General features: G+C 42.4%; 1 protein-coding gene across 2 annotated transcripts in view; it reads left to right on the forward strand.

Moving 5' to 3' along the window:
* nck2a (NCK adaptor protein 2a) overlaps nucleotides 1-20,320 on the forward strand; it is a 61,454-nt gene that overhangs the window by 38,519 nt on the left and 2,615 nt on the right. For both annotated transcript variants that reach the window (XM_014174378.3, XM_014174379.3), the window contains exon 3: nucleotides 19,496-20,298. In XM_014174378.3, coding sequence (XP_014029853.3) covers nucleotides 19,496-20,298 — 803 coding nt within the window. The remainder of the gene's footprint in view (nucleotides 1-19,495; nucleotides 20,299-20,320) is intronic.

A 20,320-nucleotide genomic window follows, 5' to 3' on the forward strand; every position in this document is an offset into this window, starting at 1 on the left:
TGGTGGTAGTTTGTCAGTGACGGTGGTGGTGGTGGTGGTAGTTTGTCAGTGACGGTGGTGGTGGTGGTGGTAGTTTGTCAGTGACGGCGGTGGTGGTGGTGGTGGTAGTTTGTCAGTGACGGTGGTGGTGGTGGTGGTGGTAGTTTGTCAGTGACGGTGGTGGTGGTGGTGGTGGTAGTTTGTCAGTGACGGTGGTGGTGGTGGTGGTGGTAGTTTGTCAGTGACGGTGGTGGTGGTGGTGGTGGTAGTTTGTCAGTGACGGTGGTGGTGGTGGTGGTAGTTTGTCAGTGACGGTGGTGGTGGTGGTAGTTTGTCAGTGACGGTGGTGGTGGTGGTAGTTTGTCAGTGACGGTGGTGGTGGTGGTGGTGGTGGTGGTTTTGTCAGTGACGGTGGTGGTGGTGGTGGTAGTTTGTCAGTGACGGTGGTGGTGGTGGTGGTAGTTTGTCAGTGACGGGGGGTGGTGGTGGTAGTTTGTCAGTGACGGTGGTGGTGGTGGTGGTAGTTTGTCGGTGACCGTGGTGGTGGTGGTAGTTTGGCAGGGTTATCAGTGTGTTATCGGTGTGCTGGAGGCAGGGTTATCGGTGTGCTGGAGGCAGGGTTATCGGTGTGCTCGAGGCAGGGTTATCGGTGTGTTATCGGTGTGCTAGAGGCAGGGTTATCGGTGTGCTGGCGATGGCAGGCGTGGTAGTTTATCAGCAGTAAAAAAGAGGAGCATCCCTCGACTTCCTCCTCTATTTTGTCAATCCCCTCTACACAACCGCTAGAAATGGATGAGGTCATTATTAATCCTTCTCCTGAATTGTATGCGTGTGTCCCACTCTGGTACTGGGGCTGGATGTGAGCCTCTGTCTTACTTTACAGAGCAGCTATCCACCAGCATCTCAAGGACAGTGTTCAGTTGGCCATCTCTCTGTGAATTGCCACAGCTTGATGTCTGTATATCCTCACATTAATACAAGCACTCACTCATGTGTGACCTGTGAGTGTAAAGGTCATGCACCTGTCCCAGGTTTGTCAGCATTCCTCTTCACAGGTTTCCAGTTGGAAAGATTCCTAGTTTAGAGTTAAGGGTTCAGGATAATGTGTGTAACGTCATGAAAACTGCTCAGCACACTACAGGATTATGGAAGATTATATCTTATCTAAGATGTTTACTAAACATCCATGGATGATCCAACGTGAGCCTGTCTCTCTCTGGGCTGGTGGAGACTGAAGAGACGCTGGCATGTTCTCTCTCGCCATCTCCTTTCTCCCTTTTTTATACTCTCTCATATACTCAAATACATTTTGCTGAACTGTGAACTCTTGTGCGCACCAGAGAGAAAGAGACCTAGGGAGTTGAGCACACAGGGGCATTAGTATGGAGTTGGTCCCCCCCCCCCCTTGTTGCTGTAACAGCCTCCACTCTTCTCGGAAGGCTTTCACTAAATGTTGGAACATTGCTGCGGAACTTGCTGCCATTCAGCCACGAGCATTAATGAGGTCGGGCACCGATGTTGTGCGATTAACCCTGGCTCGCAGTTCGCGTTCCAATTCTTCCCAAAGGCGTTTGATGGGGTTGAGGTCAGGGCTCTGTGCAGGCCGGTCAAGTTCTTCCACACCGATCTCGACAAACCATTTCTGTATGGACCTTGCTTTTTGCGCTGGGGAATTGTCATGCTGAAACCGGAAAGGGCCTTCCCTAGACTGTTGCCACAAAGTTGGAAGCACAGAATCGTCCAGAATGACACTGTATGCTGTAGAGTTAAGATTTCCCTTTACTGGAACTAAGGGGCCTTGACCTTTACAGTTGGCACTATGCATTGGGGCAATAACAGCACTTACAGTTGACCAGGGCAGAAATTTGACGAACTGACTTGTTGGAAAGTTGGCATCCTATGACGGTGCCACATTGAAAGTTACTAAGCTCTCCAGTAAGGTCATTCTACTGCCAATGTTTGTCTATGGAGATTGCATGGCTGTGTGCTCGATTTCATACCTGTCACCAATGGGTGGGACTGAAATAGACAAATCCACTCATTTTGAAGGGGTGTTTACATACTTTTGTGCATATATAGTGTACGTCTTCTCTGCTGGTGGGAGAGCGAGAGAGAAGTTTAGATCGCGAGAGAAGCACACAGACATGCATAGAAAGGGAGAGTGAGGGAGAAATAGTGGCGAGATGGAGGGTGGAGGAGGCTATGCGAGGGGATGGGTAGAGTCTGTTTCAGACACACATATTCCCCTCTGCCCCGAGGGACGGCTCCATCAGACTGTGGGCCAACACTGCACAGCCTGTCACTTTCACTCGCCAGCACTGAGTCAGGACTGTGTGTGCGTGGGGAGTGCTCACGATGTGCACAGATCTTGCTTCTTTCTCTTGCCATGAATCTCAAAATATTTCTAACAGTAAGAAAACTAATTCTAGAGGCACTGAACCAACACTCATCAACAAACATTCTCACCTTCTCTGCTATCCCCTACACCCTGTTATTTTGACACCAATGTGAGTGTATCCATAATTAAAGGGATGTCTCTATATGCCCATTAAAGAGATGTGGCTGAGTCATTGAAGTCCTGTCTACAGGCCAGTAAACCAGCTTCAGAGTGAGGTCTCTAACAAAGCAATGCAGTTCCCCACCCACCAACCATCAGGGCTTGACGCGCTAGCCTGATAGTGTTGCAGCCTGTGGTGAAACCAAGAAACAACTAACTATCTGCGTCTGTTATTGAATTTTCCATTATGGCCAGGTTCTACTTCAACCCCTAGCATTTCAATATTTTGTATTTCATCATAAATCAATGTTTGGATTGTGAGGGTTCGGCAGTAACTTCTAATGTGTCTTATTTTGTGTGTGTCCACATGCATGCCGGCCCGCCTAGTAAGTCAGCACTCTAAGTTATGGTATCTCTTTATTTCAGTCAGGACTGCATGTTTCGCTGTGTCCTGGGTTGCTCTTCCTGAAGGGAGAAGCTCAGTAGCATTGACACAAAATGGCTGTGCAGGGGGCAACCATCTCCCCACTGACCCAAAATGGCAATGCTCACTCATCCATTGACAGCTACTGCAGGCCAATACAGGCAAATGTCTCCACACTGAGCCAAAATGGCTCCCTCACTCTTTTTTTCTTTATTTACCCATTTTTCTCGCCTTGACTTCACTCTCTCTGACAGATATAGGGTGTACAGTACACACTGTCTTCGTGCCTGTCTGCCCATAATGTTTGTGAAAACATAACTCGCTAAATGTTTATGGACTGAGCGCATACAGTAGCACTGTGTGTTAATAGCACTATGCTTTTACTGTAGCAATGTTTTGAAATATTTGACAGGCCACAACTTTACACACACACACACACACACACACACACACACACAGTTGAAGTCAGAAGTTTACATACACTTAGTTTGGAGTCATTAAAACTTGTTTTTCAACCACTCCACAAATTTCTTGTTAACAAACTATAGTTTTGGCAAGTCGTTTAGGACATCTACTTTATGCATGACACCAGCAATCTTTCCAACAATTGTTTACAGACAGATTATTTCACTTATAATTCACTGTATCACAATTCCAGTGGGTCAGAAGTTTACATACACTAAGTTGACTGTGCCTTTAAATAGCTTGGAAATTTCCAGAAAATGATGTCATTGCCTATCAGAAGCTTCTAAAGCCAACTGACATCATTTGAGTCAATTGGAGGTGTACCTGTGGATGTATTTCAAGGCCTTCCTCTAAACTCAGTGCCTCTTTGCTTGACATCATGAGAAAATCTAAAGAAATCAGCCAAGACCTCAGAAAAAAATTTGTAGACCTCCACAAGTCTGGTTCATCCTTGGAAGCAATTTCCTAACACCTGAAGGTACCACGTTCATCTGTACAAACAATAGTACGCAAGTATAAACACCATGGGACCACACAGCCATCATACCGCTCAGGAAGAAGACGCGTTCTAGAGATGAACGTACTTTGGTGCGAGAAGTGCAAATCAATCCAAGTACAACAGCAAAGGACCTTGTGAAGATGCTGGAGGAAACAGGTACAAAAGTATCTATATCCACAGTAAAACGAGTCCTATATCGACATAACCTGAAAGGCCGCTCAGCAAGGAAGATGCCACTGCTACAAAACCGCCATAAAAAAGCCAGACTATGGTTTGCAACTGCACATGGGGACAAAGATCATACTTTTTGGAGAAATGTCCTCTGGTCTGATGAAACAAAATAGAACTATTTGGCCGTAATGACCATCGTTATGTTTGGAGGAAGAAGGGGGATCTTGCATGCCGAAGAACACCATCCCAACTGTGAAGCACGGGGGTAGCAGCATCATGTTGTGGGGGTGCTTTGCTGCATGAGGGACTGGTGCACTTTACAAAATAGATGGTATCATGAGGGAGGACAATTATGTGGATATATTTAAGCAACATCTCAAGACATCAGTCAGGAAGTTAAAGCTTAGTCGCAAATGGGTCTTCCAAATGGACAATGACCCCAAGCATACTTCCAAAATTGTGGCAAAATGGCTAAAGGAAAACAAAGTCAAGTTATTGGAGTTGCCATTACAAAGCCCTGACCTCAACCCTATAGAAAATATGTGGGCAGAACTGAAAAAGCGTGTGCGAGCAAGGAGGCCTTCAAACCTGACTCAGTTACACCAGCTCTGTCAGAAGGAATGGGCCAAAATTCACCCAACTTATTGTGGGAAGCTTGTGGAAGGCTACTCTAAACATTTGACCCAAGTTAACCTCTTGGGGCTAGGTGGGACGCTAGCGTGCCACCCGTGGTGCACTCCATCAACAGCAGGTGCATTTCAAGAGCGGCAAATTTGAATCCAAATAAATGTCAAAATTCAAATTTTTCAAAAATACAACTATTTTACACCATTTGAAAGATAAACATCTCCTTAATCTAACCACGTTTTACGATTTCAAAAAGGTTTTACGGCGAAAGCATAAATTTAGAGTATGTTAGGACAGTACATTTACAAGAGTTGTGTGTAATGTTTTGTCAAGTCAAAGACAGGGTCACCAAAACCATAAAACCAGCTAAAATGATGCACTAACCTTTTACAATCTCCATCAGATGACACTCCTAGGACATTATGTTAGACAATGCATGCATTTTTAGTTCTATCAAGTTCATATTTATATCCAAAAACAGCGTTTTACTATGGCATTGATGTTGAGGAAATCGTTTCCCTCCAATAACCGGCAGTCAAGTCAGCGTCACAAATTAAATAATTAAAATTAGAAAACATTGGTAAAATATTATATTGTCATTTAAAGAATTATAGATTTACATCTCTTGAACGCAATCAACTTGCCAGATTTAAAAATAACCTTACTGGGAAATCACACTTTGCAATAATATGAGCACTGCGCCCAGAAACTATGTAAATAATCCATTACCTTTGATTCTCTTCATCAGATGTCACTTCCAGGTATCACAGGTCCATAACGAATGTAGTTTTGTTCAAAAAAGCTCATCATTTATGTCCAAAAATCTCCGTCTTGTTAGCACATGATGTAAGCCAGCCGGACTTCTCGTCATGAACGAGGGGAAAAAATATATTTCCGTTCGTTCAAACATGTCAAACGTTGTATAGCATAAATCATTAGGGCCTTTTTTAACCAGAACATGAATAATATTCAAGGTGGACGAATGCATACTCTTTTATAACGTATTGGAACGAGGGTACCCAACATGAACTCGCGCGCCAGGTGTCTAATGGGACATCATCGTTCCATGGCTCTTGTTCGGTCAGATCTCCCTCCAGAAGACTCAAAACACTTTGTAAAGGCTGGTGACATCTAGTGGAAGCAATAGGAAGTGCCAAAATATTCCTAAGCCCCTGTGTTTTTCAATGGGATAGGTTTAAAGTCAATACAACACATCAGGTATCCACTTCCTGTCAGAAAATGTCTCAGGGTTTTGCCTGCCAAATGAGTTCTGTTATACTCACAGACACCATTCAAACAGTTTTAGAAACTTTAGAGTGTTTTCTATCCATATATAATAAGTATATGCATATTCTAGTTACTGGGTAGGATTAGTAACCAGATTAAATCGGGTAAAAAAAAATTATCCAGACGTGCAAATGCTGCCCCCTAGCCCTAACAGGTTAAACAATTTAAAGGCAATGCTACCAAATACTAATTGAGTATATATAAACTTCTGACCCACTGGGAATGTGATGAAAGAAATAAAAGCTGAAATCATTCTCTCTACTATTATTCTGACATTTCACATTCTTAAAATAAAGTGGTGATCCTAACTGACCTAAAACGAGGATTTTTTTACCTGGATTAATTGTCAGGAATTGTGAAACTGAGTTTAAATGTATTTGGCTAAGGTGTATGTAAGTCTGACTTCAACTGTGTGTTATATATATTTATATATATATATATTTATTTATTTATTTATTTTCCAATTTAAACCTCAACAATATGGGAACTACAAAGATTATGAAAGGGAACACATCCACTACCTCTCAACACACTTGTGTATTTAGTATAAAAACTACTGACTCCCCTGTGTGTCATTGTACTGACTAACTCCTCATGACTCCTTCCGGTTGCCCTGTGCATTGGAAGGGTTGGGGAGTAATCGGTTACAAAAACCAACTAATCTGTTACATTACCAGCAAAAATATTATCAGATTACAAATCATTCTGAAAAAACAGATTACTTCTAGGATTACTTTAATATTCATAAAGGATGTTTACAACAAACTTTGACACCTTTCTCTTTTCTCAATGACATTCAAATCAATCAGCATTGAAAAAGGCGCAGGTTTCTACGTTTGTTCTGCCTGAGCGAGTCTGACCACAAGTCAGAGACCACTATGATGACACAGCAATGCGTTTGATCAATAATAGATCACAGGAATGTGTGTATGTATGTATGTATGTATGTATGTGTGTGTGTGTGTGTGTGTGTGTGTGTGTGTGTGTGTGTATATATGTATGTGTATATATATGTATGTGTATATATATGTATGTGTGTATATATATGTATATACGTATGTATGTGTGTGTATATACGTGTATGTATATATGAAACATTTCTGTGGAAGAGTTTCATTTAATTTGTCTTCCTATCTCAATCATTGTCATGTGGTTCATCAAAATTCTATCTAAATGATAAGGATACAAACCTAAAAAGTAACTTCACTTTTATTGCCATTGCCAACTATGTAAAAAATAGCCTATAGCCAACAAATTGAAACATTGCAGCCTACAGGTAGAAAATACCCTGATAAAAAAATAAATATCATATTGGCTATGCATGGCCTGTCTGCAATGAACTTGAAACATTGTCTAAAATATGCTGGGCCCTCAGAGGTTCCTGAGCCAGTGAGCAAACAAAAGACCATACCTAAATTGGAAAAACTCCTAAAAGGAATGAAATAAATCAAAACTTGTTTCTCTCAAGCATATGTGGTGTGCTCTGCAAACAGCGTGTCCACTCCAACAACGAGAACGTTAGACTGGAATAATTATATATTGAATGCATTAACAGAAATTACTGTAATCTAACAAACATTATAGATGACAAATTATAGGAATTAATGGTAAATGTACTACTGGTGATATATGTAATGGGGAATTGACAGACACTAACAATCAAATACAAATAATTCACACAATGAAGTTGACTGTTCACAAATTGGCAGGAGAGGGCACGTTCTGGAGAGCGACGTGCGTTTTAGCCATCCCCGCGGCCACCGCAATGTATTAGTATCCTGAGATGGGCGCGAATCAGACATGTCTTCTGTGCATAAAAATATATATTTACCTACCTCCATGAAGCTGGTTGAGAGAATGCCAAGAGTATGCAAAGCTGTCAAGGCAAAGGATGGCTACTTAGAAGAATCTCAAATATTAAATATATTTTTAGATTTTAACACTTTTTTTTTTTTTTTTTGGTTACTACATGATTCCATATGTGTTATTTCATAGTTTTGATGTCTTCACTATTATTCTACAATGTAGAAAATTGTAAAAATACAGGAAAACCCACGTGTCCAAACTTTTGACTGGTACTCTATATTTGTTACGCAAATCTCGGTCGACCAACAGCCTATCGCCTAAACAATTGACCAGTCGACTAATTGGAGTCAGCCCTACTGATTACGATTGACAGGTAATTAGTAACTGTAACGTATTACATTTTAAGTCTCTTACCTAGGGCTGTTGCGATGACCGTATTACCTCCACACCGGCGGTCATAAGGCAGTCAAATTCCACATGACCGTGTAGTCACGGTAATTAGGCTTCTCCAAGCTCTGATGCTGCTGATGGTCATTAGTAACCTATCAAACTTGTTAACTGCCTGGTACTCAGCACTCTACTCGCTCTTATCACTCTGACATAAATGTAATCTAAAATCTAATCAAACACTTCATGAGAGCCCATAAGCTCATGTTGCACAACATTTCTGTAGGCTATGTAATTGCGTGAGAAAACAGAGTGATGGCCTCTGTTGAAAAGAGGATCCCATCAGCTTTCTCTATAGGCTAGGCCTACTATATTTATTTTTCAACTTTCCTAATATTAAACACATTGCTTATATTTACAACAGGAATATACTCTACCAGGCTGGCATGAAAATGAACCACAGGAAAAGTATCCTCCATTCGCTATTTAAGTGCATAGATGACCTGTATTTTTATCTCTGCCCCTGTTTTGAGACAGGTGCATGATAATGGTCCGTTCTAAATCAAAATAAGTTGCACACATTATTTAGTATATGTAAAGACAAGCTTAAAACAAGAATTGTCTGATGGGTGACAATATAGCCTAACTGGCATACATAAGCAGCACGTGAGTTTTAAGTTTGGGGAAGATCATTTTCACCATAAAAATGCACCTTTATAATAATTGCATTACATGCATAATCGCATTTGCGGTCACTTGATAATGGTGTTTTTCGCTAATGGAAAATTCGTGCTTAGGGTGCATTATGGCCATACAAAGGGGATGCCGCCGTGAAATCCGAGGCATTATCAAGTGCTTGTCAAATTGGGAACGTTAGTCTCAAGTTTGTACAGCCTCCGCAAAAAACAAAGCAGAGCTCATGCCTTTCAAGCAACTTTTTTTCAAATCGTTACGTCATGCCACCTTACAATGTATTAAAAACAAAACATAGCCCAACATTTGCAGAACAACTAAAGTTACATTAATAACTCTAAATTAAGCATATAGGAGTACCTATTTCTTTGTTAACCTCTCAACAAAGAATGGTCGCACTCCGCCAAATCGTTTGGAGAAAATGTCCTTTATTTTAATCAGCGTTGTTCAATTGTGTTCTTCATACTATAAAATAATGCCACGGAATTCTAAGCAAATCTTGTCTGCTAAATGAACTAGTGTAGCCCATAGCCAGATCAGGACCTAACATCAGGACAACTCAGAGTATGCTATTCTGTTCTTCTGAAATAAACTACATTTTCTTCATATCATGCTTCTTTAGAACTGTCCCTAATAAATAATGGATTTATTGCGAAGTTGTAGGCTATATTTAATGGATTTATTAGACATTTTTAAATGTAGATGTTCCAAAGTTCTGCGTCAGTGGCTTGTAGGTGATTAGTGGAAGCCAGGAGATGCTAAATGTGTTTGTTGATTAACGATCAATTATCGTGAGACTGACAGTTATTTGCTTGACAATCACCGGCTGATGAAATTTTGTGACCGCCACAGCCCTAATCCTACCCACCCTGTTGATATGCCAACCTCTGCGTCACTCTGGGTTTTTATTAACACATGCTGAGGTAGGGTTGTCATGGGTCAGGCTCCAGTGCTGAATGAATAAGGATGGGGGGAGAGAGAAAGATGGAGTGTGGGAGGAGGGAATAGAGACTGTTCCGCTGCCAACCAGCAGACCAGAGCCTTGAAGTGGAAATGAGGGAGATAGAGAGTGTGTGTGTTTCAGCTGAGCTGGGTGGGTCTCGGGGACTTTGTGTCTGCTGCCCTCGGCATATCTCTGCTCTCTACCCTGAGGCAGTCGACAGCTCAGTCTCTCCACGGGACGGCTTGAAGTAGACCCAGGAGGAGAGGCTTCATGTTGTCACATCAAGTTGGGCAACACGCGCGCACACACACACTAATGAGTTATTCCACCCATTCAGTGCCTTTTGAAAAGTGTAACTTAAATTTGTTATTTTTTTTTTAAATTCAAAGTTAATAAAAAAAAAAGACTAATACTATTCTATTAAAACACAAGAAGCACTTTGACTGCATATGAATCTAAAATATAAATATCTCTGCAATTGTTAATGTCATGCCCCCCCTCCATTCTTGACTTTTCCTAAATAAGTATTTAACACACGTTAACATTAGCATTTTGATATCACAAATGGAGGTCGACCGATTATGATTTTTCAACGCCAATATCGATTATTGGAGGACCAAAAAAAGCCGATGCCGATTAATCGGCCGATTTTTAAATACAATAAAAAATGTAATTATTTTATTTATTTTTATTATTTTTATTTATTTGTAATGACAATTACAACAATACTGAATGAACGCTTATTTTAACTTAATATAATCAATAAAATCAATTTAGCCTCAAATAAATCATGAAACATGTTCAATTTGGTTTAAATAATGCAAAAACAAAGTGTTGGAGAAGAAAGTAAAAGTGCAATATGTGCCATGTAAGAAAGCTAACGTTTAAGTTCCTTGCTCAGAACATGGGAACATATGAAAGCTGGTGGTTCCTTTTAACATGAGTCTTCAATATTCCCAGGAAAGAAGTTTTAGGTTGTAGTTATTATAGGACTATTTCTCTCTATAAGATTTGTATTTCATATACCTTTGACTATTGGATGTTCTTATAGGCACTTTAGTATTGCCAGTGTAACAGTATAGCTTCCGTCCCTCTCCTCGCTCCTACCTGGGCTCGAACCAGGAACACATCGACAACAGCCACCCTCGAAGCAGTGTTACCCATGTAGAGCAAGGGGAACAACTACTCCAAGTCTCAGAGCGAGTGACGTTTGAAACGCTATCAGCGCGCACCCGCTAACTAGCTAGCCATTTCGCATCGGTTACACCAGCCTAATCTTGGGAGTTGACAGGCTTGAAGTCATAAACAGCGCAATGCGTTGCGAAAAGCTGTTGGCAAAACGCACGAAAGTGCTGTTTGAATGAACGCTTACGAGCCTGCTGGTGCCTACCACTGCTCAGTCAGACTGCTCTATCAAATCATAGACTTAATTATAACATAATAACACACAGAAATACGAGCCGTAGGTCATTAATATGGTCGAATCTGGAAACTATCATCTCGAAAACAAAACGTTTTTCCTGTCAGTGAAATACGGAACCGGTCCGTATTTTATCTAACGGGTGGCATCCCTAAGTCTAAATATTCCTGTTACATTGCACAACCTTCAATGTTATGTCATAATTACGTAAAATTCTGGGAAATTAGTTCGCAACAAGCCAGGCAATGAATGCAGGAGCAGTGACACAATTTCATGTTAGCAGGCAATATTAACTAAATATGCAGGTTTAAAAATATATACTTTTGTATTGATTCATAGAAAGGCATTGATGTTTATGGTTAGGTACATTGGTGCAACGACAGTGCTTTTTTTCGCAAATGCGCTTGTTAAATCATCACCCGTTTGTCGAAGTAGGGTGTGATTCGATGAGAAATTAACAGGCACCGCATCGATTATATGCAACGCAGGACACGTTAGATAACTACACATGGTTGATGATATTACTCGTTTAACTAGTGATTGTTAACCTCTCTAGGGTATGTACGAAATCGTCCCATCTACTCAACAGCCAGTGGAATCCCGTGGCGCGATATTCAAATACCTTAGAAATGCTATTACTTCAATTTCTCAAACATATGACTATTTTATACCATTTTAAAGACAAGACTCTCGTTAATCTAACCACACTGTCCGATTTCAAAAAGGCTTTACAACGAAAGCAAAACATTAGATTATGTCAGCAGAGTACCCAGCCAGAAATAATCAGACACCCATTTTTCAAGCTAGCATATAATGTCACATAAACCCAAACCACAGCTAAATGCAGCACTAACCTTTGATCTTCATCAGATGACACTCCTAGGACATTATGTTATACAATACATGCATGTTTTGTTCAATCAAGTTCATATTTATATCAAAAACCAGCTTTTTACATTAGCATGTGACGTTCAGAACTAGCATACCCACTGCAAACTTCCGGTGAATTTACTAAATTACTCACAATAAACGTTCACAAAAAACATAATTATTTTAAGAATTATAGATGCAGAACTCCTTTATGCAATCGCTATGTCCGATTTTAAAATAGCTTTTCGGCAAAAGCACATTTTGCAATATTCTGAGTAGATAGCTCGCCATCACGGGCTAGCTATTTTGACACCCACCAAGTTTGGCACTCACCAAACTCGGATTTACTATAAGAAAAATTGGATTACCTTTGCTGTTCTTCGTCAGAATGCACTCCCAGGACTTCTACTTCAATAACAAATGTTGGCTTGGTTCAAAATAATCCATAGTTATGTTCAAATATCCTCTGTTTTGTCCGTGCGTTCAAGACACTATCCGAAGGGTGACGCGCCCGGCGCGTATCGTGACAAAAAAATTCTAAATATTCCATTACCGTACTTCGAAGCATGTCAACCGCTGTTTAAATCAATTTTCATGCGATTTTTCTCGTAAAAAAGCAATAATATTCCGACCGGGAAACCCTGTTTTCATTCAAAGACTGAAAATCTAAAATGGACTCTTCACGCGCACCCCCGTCTCATTGTTCTCAGATCGACCACTTACCAAATGCCTACTGTTTTTCAGCCATGGCCTGCAAAGTCATTCAACTTTCTGCCGCCTTCTGAGAGCCTATGGGAGCCGTAGGAAGTGTCACATTACAGCAGAGATCCTCAGTTTTCAATACAGTGTAGAAGGCCAAGAAATGGTCAGAGAGGGCACTTCCTGTACAGAATCTTCTTAGGTTTTTGCCTGCCATATGAGTTCTGTTATACTCACAGACACCATTCAAACAGTTTTAGAAACTTTAGGGTGTTTTCTATCCAAATCAAACAATTATATGCATATTCTAGTTTCTGAGCAGTAGTAATAACCAGATTAAATTGGGTACGTTTTTTTATCCGGCCGTGCAAATACTGCCCCCTACCCTAGTGAGGTTAAGATTGATTGATTGTTTTTTTTTATAAGATAAGTTTAATGTTAGCTTGCAACTTACCTTGGCTTCTTGCTGCCCTCGCGTAACAGGTAGTTAGCCTGCCATGCAGGCTCCTCGTGGAGTGCAATGGAAGGCAGGGGGTTAGAGCGTTGGACTAGTAACCAGAAGGTTGCAAAAACGAATCCCCTCTGAACAAGGCAGTTAACCCCCGTTCCTCGGTCGTCATTGAAAATAAGAATGTGTTCTTAATCTGACTTGCCTAGTTAAATAAAGGTGTAAAAAATAAACAAATCGGTGGCCAAAAATACCGATTTGTTATGAAAACTTGAAATTGGCCCTAATTAATCGGCCGTTCCGATTTAATTGGTCGACTTCTAATCACAAGCATAATTTGTGTTATAGGCAGTTTTTAAGAGAACATTTTCCTCTTTTAAATATGTATATAGTATCTCATAGTGTATATAGTATCACAGAGCAGATTCGGAGGTTTCCAAAACACTTAACTCTCAAATTGAAGAGTAGCATAAATAAAATTGCATACAGTAACATAAATAATGAAAATGCTGTTGTGTTCCTTTGAAAGATACTTTTTCGTATTCTAGTGTTATCCAAGCTCTTCATAAACACAACCAAAGGTTATTTTTTCAGATTAGCATACAGTGCCCTTGGAAAGTATTCAGACCCCTTTACTTTTTCAAATTTGTATTACGTTACAGCCTATTTCTAAAATGCTTTTAAAAACAAACAAAAAAACAAATCCTCAGCAATCTACACACAATACCCATAATGACAAAGCGAAAAATAAAATACAGAAATACCTTAATTACATAAGTATGCAGACCCTTTGCTATGAGAATCAAAATTGAGCTCTGGTGCATCCTGTTTCTATTGATCATCCTTGATCTTTCTACAACTTGATTGTAGTCCACCTGGGGTAAATTCAATTGATTGGACATGATCTGTCATCTGTGGGACCTGTCCATATAAGGTCCCACAGTTGACAGGTCATGTCAGAGCAAAAACCAAGCCATGAGGTTGAAGGAATGTCCGTAGAGCTCAGAGACAGGATTGTGTCAGGGTACAGATCTGGGGAAAGGTACCAACATTTTTACAGCATTGAAGGTCCCCAAGAACACAGTGGCCTCCATCATTCTTAAATTTAAGAAGTTTGGAACCACCAAGGCTCTCTTAGGCTCCAGAGTGGTGCAGTGGTCTAAGACACTGCATCCCAGTGCAAGAGGCGTCACTGCGTTACCTGGTTCGAATCCAGGCTGCATCACATCCCAGCGTCGTCCGGGTTTGGCCAGGGTAGGCCGTCATTGTAAATAAGAATTTGTTCTTAACTGACTTGCCTAGTTAAATTAAAATAATTACAGCTGGCCCCCCGGCCAAATTGACCAATCAGGCTAGAAGGGCCTTGGTCAGAGATTTCCTCTGGACATTGGAGAACCTTCAGAAGGACAACCATCTCTGCAGCACTTCACCAATCAGTCCTTTATGGTGGAGTGGCCAGACTGAAGCCACTCCTCAGTGGCTTGTTGTACATGGACCTTGACTCTTCTTTTAAACATTATGGTCTGTTCAATATTCCTGTCTTGTTTGCATTTGTCATCCCCTTCTGTCTTTCTTTCTCACTATTTTTTTCCTCGATCTCGCCCTCTTTTTCTGTTTCTCTTTCGCTCTTGCTCTCTTTCTCACTCTCCCCCTCTTTTCTGTGAGTTCTGTCCTGTGATGTCTGGTCTTCTGTGTGTTAGTAACAGCTGCCAAGGGAGCCTCCTCCCTCCACCTCTCCTCACCCATTCCTCTCTCACACAACAAAGCAGGAGGAAAGTTTAGTGCCACTCTGTGTGAACCCAATAACTTTCTGAGTTAGCTGTCATCTACAGAGCTGTGACCTGGCTCTACACTGCAACACGCATTGACACACACAGTTGTCACTTTTCCATGTGTTGTGACTAAACAAATTACAGCATTGGGAATGTGTGTGTGCGCAGTAGAATGTAATTGTACTTACTTTAGTTTTTGTTAGTTATGCAGTATGTTTGGTGACTTTTATTTAAGATGTAATTGGCTTGTACAGTAAGAGCTGCCCTGATGGGGTCTGTCTGCCCAGCATCCAACCACCGGAGCCATTAGTCATCTGTATGTCAGTCACCCATCTCCCTGGGTGTGACAACTGAAAGCATCAGAACAACTCTTAGTTGGCCCTAGCTAGTGCTCAACATGGGTTACAACAGGTAAATAATCAACATGGAGGAGACAGGAGAGAGCTTGCTGTCTTCGTTGTGCAGGAGATGGAGGCAGGGAGAGGAGACGGGTAGGTATAGAGGCACCTTTGATCCCCTGCCTGCCTGTCAGTACCACAGCAGAGCCACGCACCAGGCTGTCTGCTCCACTTTCCTCCCCAGCTCCAATGTACTATTTTCAGTTTTTTGAGGGGACTCGGTCAGCTGAGCTTGAGCATGTCGGTGGTGCTGAATGCCTGGTTTAATGAGGAGATGGGAGTTGTGACGAACACACTAGCAGTTGTGATGGAGGGAGTGTGTGTGTCACTTCGGTGTGTTTTTACTGTATGTGGGTTCGAGAGAATTACTGTGTATGTAGTGTCTGTGCATGTGTGTGCAATCTTGTATGTACTGTATGTGATTGTGAACATTAGTTTGAAGCTGTTCTGGCTCATGGTTCCCAGTGCCCTATTAAGACACTGTTCGTGGTTCCTTTATTTTGGCAGTTACCTGTATGTGTTTGTTTTGTCCTCTAGCTTGTGTTTACTCCCCAACTGGGCCCAGACTGTAGCCTGAAGCCTCAATTTAGTGCCCCCCCCCCCCCCTTAACCCCTGCCTTGTCTCCCAGTGTCCTGAATCAGCTTCGGCTCCTGCTGTCTTATTTACTTTCTCAGTACCGCTGGAGTTAGAACTTATGTGTTTCTGGTTGTGGATATGAAAGCTGTTTATATCATGGCATTGTTGAATACTCATTTCTGATTGGCTTGAAGGTGTTTAGAGGATATATTGGCATGGGGTTAATCGAGGCCATTATCACTTAAATAGAACGGGTTACCAACATATTCAAATAATGATTGACATTTTCATTTAGAGTAAATTATTCCTACTATTTAATCCTTCCACAAAATATAGTCCTGACACAAATCTAGGGTTGCTAACCAAGGCGGCTGGTCGTTCGTTCTATTGGTTGGGTTGCCAGAGACGTGACCCAGTCGTTCAGTCTTTTTCTTCTGTCTTTTTGTTCTGTATCTATGGATGCGACCCAGTCGTTCATCCTAAATGTTCTATTGTCATACTGGCTGGCAACGTTCTTATCCCTTGCTTGCTAGCTACCCAACTACGGCTAACTTAGTCACGTCAAACACCGCAGCCAGAAGAACAGCAAAGTAGCTGTTTTCTAGTGACGTTTATTTGGATACATTCATAAGAATGAGCTAATGATGAGCGATTTCACCTGGCAAAGAAAATGTGTTCTCTCGTCAGGACACTGCTGTTCAGAGGAGCTAGCCAACAACACAGCTAACACAATCACTTCAGAGGAGCTAGCCAACAACACAGCTAACACAATCACTTCAGAGGAGCTAGCCAACAACACAGCTAACACAATCACTTTTAACTGAAGCTGAAAGACTGCTAACTAGCTGCATTTAGTTTGATCTGTTTTCTATTGACATTTCTTTCGTATGTGTCCTTAAATTATGCCTATTCATGATTTCAACTGGCTGAGAAAAACTCTGTCCCGAATCCCGACCCCTACACGTTCATTACTATTGGACAGCTGGAGATTGAATTTCAATATTGAAACAATGTTGGAAATGTCAGAGAGACCGACAGCAAGGTTTATACAAATCGCTATTGAAAACCAATTGCTAGTCTAAAAGAAATGGGAGAAAATGTCTAGATGGTTTTTACAGTAGAGATCAAGTTTATAAATTGTATGGCTGGGCTGATGAGACAGTGGATTGCGCAGAGTAAATAGGCATAGCTTTAGCCGGTTGTCACTTCAAATCAAATTGTATTGGTCACATACACATGGTTAGCAGATGTTAATGCGAGTGTAGTGAAATGCTTGTGCTTCTAGTTCCGACAGTGCAGTAATATCTAACAAGTATTCTAACAATTTCACAACAGGTGGAATAGACACAGGCTAGAATGCGGTTTTAACCAATCAGCATCCAGGATTACAGTGAGGGGGGGGGGGGGAGTATTTGATCCCCTGCTGATTTTGAACATTTGCCCACTTACAAAGAAATGATCAGTCTATAATTTTAATGGTAGGTTTATTTGAACAGTGAGAGACAGAATAACAACAAAACAATCCAGAAAAACGCATGTCAAAAATGTTATAAAATGATTTGCATTTTAATGAGGGAAATAAGTATTTGACCCCTCTGCAAAACATGACTTAGTACTTGGTGGCAAAACCCTTGTTGGCAATCAGAGGTCAGACGTTTCTTGAAGTTGGCCACCAGGTTTGCACACATCTCAGGAGGGATTTTGTCCCACTCCTCTTTGCAGATCTTCTCCAAGTCATTAAGGTTTCGAGGCTGACGTTTGGCAACTCGAACCTTCGGCTCCCTCCACAGATTTTCTATGGGATTAAGGTCTGGAGACTGGCTAGGCCACTTCAGGACCTTAATGTGCTTCTTCTTGAGCCACTCCTTTGTTGCCTTGGCCGTGTGTTTTGGGTCATTGTCATGCTGGAATACCCATCCACGACCCATTTTCAATGCCCTGGCTAAGGGAAGGAGGTTCTCACCCAAGATTTGAAGGTACATGGCCCCGTCCATCGTCCCTTTCATGCGGTGAAGTTGTCCTGTCCCCTTAGCAGAAAAACAACCCCAAAGCATAATGTTTCCACCTCCAGGTCTGACGGTGGAGATGGTGTTCTTGGAATCATAGGCAGCATTCCTCCTTCTCCAAACACGGCGAGTTGAGTTGATGCCAAGAGCTCCATTTTGGTCTCATCTGACCACAACACTTTCACCAGTTGTCCTCTGCCAATGAACATCTGAATGACTCAAACTTCCGACAGGCATGTATATGTATTCTTGAGCAGAGGGACCTTGTGGGCGCTGCAGGATTTCAGCCCTTCACGGTGTAGTGTGTTACCAATTGTTTTCTTGGTGACTATGGTCCCAGCTGCCTTGAGATCATTGACAAGATCCTCCCGTGTAGTTCTGGGCTGATTCCTCACCATTCTCATGATCATTGCAACTCCACGAGGTGAGATCTTGCATGGAGCCCCAGGCCGAGGGATATTGACAGTTCTTTTGTGTTTCTTCCATTTGCGAATAATCGCACCAAATGTTGTCACCTTCTCACCAAGCTGCTTGACAATGGTCTTGTAGCCCATTCCAGCCTTGTGTCGGTCTACAATCTTGTCCCTGACATCCTTGGAGAGCTCTTTGGTCTTGGCCATGGTGGAGAGTTTGGAATCTGATTGATTGCTTCTGGGACAGGTAACAAGCTGCGGTTAGGAGCACTCCCTTTAAGAGTGTGCTCCTAATCTCAGCTCGTTACCTGTATAAAAGACACCTGGGAGCCAGAAATCTTTCTGATTGAGAGGGGGTCAAATACTTATTTCCCTCATTAAAATGCAAATCAATTTATAACATTTTTGACATGCGTTTTTGTTGTTATTCTGTCTCTCACTGTTCAAATAAACCTACCATTACAATTATAGACGCATCCTTTCTTTGTCAGTGGGCAAACCATACAAAATCAGCAGGGGATCAAATACTTATTTCCCCACTGTAGATCCACCCATTGTATAGTTCCCTATAATGCACAGTAGAATTCAATGTCTATAGTTCTCTGTTTGAGCTGCTTTTGAAAGCAAGTCGAATTGAAAACATTGGCATTGTGGTTTGGTTAGCTAAACTAGCAAGTCTGTGTTTGGTTACCAAGGAAACTACTGTAGCTTTCTAGTAAACTTGCTAGCTACTTCAGTGGATGTTGAACACATTTCTAGAGGCAACTGTGTTCAATTATAGCCATGGTATAAAAGAGATAATCAATGTTGGGCTCTATGCGTTCTCCGGGAAATAATGCAACTCCTAGTTGTTTATTATTTTCCATAAGACGCATAACCCCTTGTTGATTATCCTTTACTTAGTATCTGGTTATACAAGTGTTGTAGTACCAGTCCCTGCCAATGCTGCCAACTAGAAGAAATCCACAGTACTTTTTATTCAGTCCACTGGCAAATCCACTGGCAACACCAGACATGTTGTCTTTGACTGGCTCTCTAAAATATAATCAAATGTCATGGTAGGTTAGCTTAACATACTGATGTAGTGATTTCTGTCTTTGTGTCTCTGTCTCAGGACTGGGTAAGGGCAGAAGGAAGCAGAGTGCCAGTGACCCCACACCCAGCACGGATGCGGAGTATCCCTCCAATGGGAGTGGTGGTGGCGGAGGAGGAGGGGCCGAGCGGGTCTACGACCTCAACATCCTGGCTGTGGTCAAGTTCTCGTACGTGGCGGAGCGCGAGGACGAGCTGACCCTAGCCAAGGGGTCCCGGGTCATGGTGATGGAGAAGTGCAGTGACGGTTGGTGGCGGGGCAGCCAGGGGGGCCGTGTGGGCTGGTTCCCCTCTAACTATGTCCTGGAGGACCCCGCAGAGGGGGAAGGGGGTAGAGGAGGAAGGGACTCCCCAGGTTATCCAGGGAGGGGCAGGGAGGCCACGATGACCAACGGACGGGCGGGAGGTGGTGGCAGCCGGGGTGGCGAGGGCGGTGGTGCGCTCCAGCTGGTCCAGACTCTGTACCCGTTCAGCTCAGTGACGGAGGAGGAGCTGAACTTTGAGAAAGGAGAGGTGATGGAGGTTGTTGAGAAACCTGAGAATGACCCAGAGTGGTGGCGCTGCCGGAACACCCGCGGCCTGGTGGGCCTGGTGCCCAAAAACTACGTGCTGGTGCTGAATGACACCAACGGGCCTCCCGGGCTCCCCGCCCTTCCGCTGTCGCCCCCTGGTTCCCCACAGATCGGCCACGTGACCCCGGCGTGCGAGGGCAAGTTTGGCGGCAGGGACTGGTACTACGGAGGGGTGACCAGGCACCAAGCAGAGCTGGTCCTCAACGAGAGAGGAGAGGAGGGGGACTTCCTCATACGTGACAGCGAGTCATCGGTGAGTGGGGGAGGAGAGGATG

This window comes from Salmo salar, chromosome 25 (assembly GCF_965601325.2).
Source record: "Salmo salar chromosome 25, fSalSal1, whole genome shotgun sequence".
In the NCBI taxonomy this organism is placed as follows: Eukaryota; Metazoa; Chordata; class Actinopteri; order Salmoniformes; family Salmonidae; genus Salmo; species Salmo salar.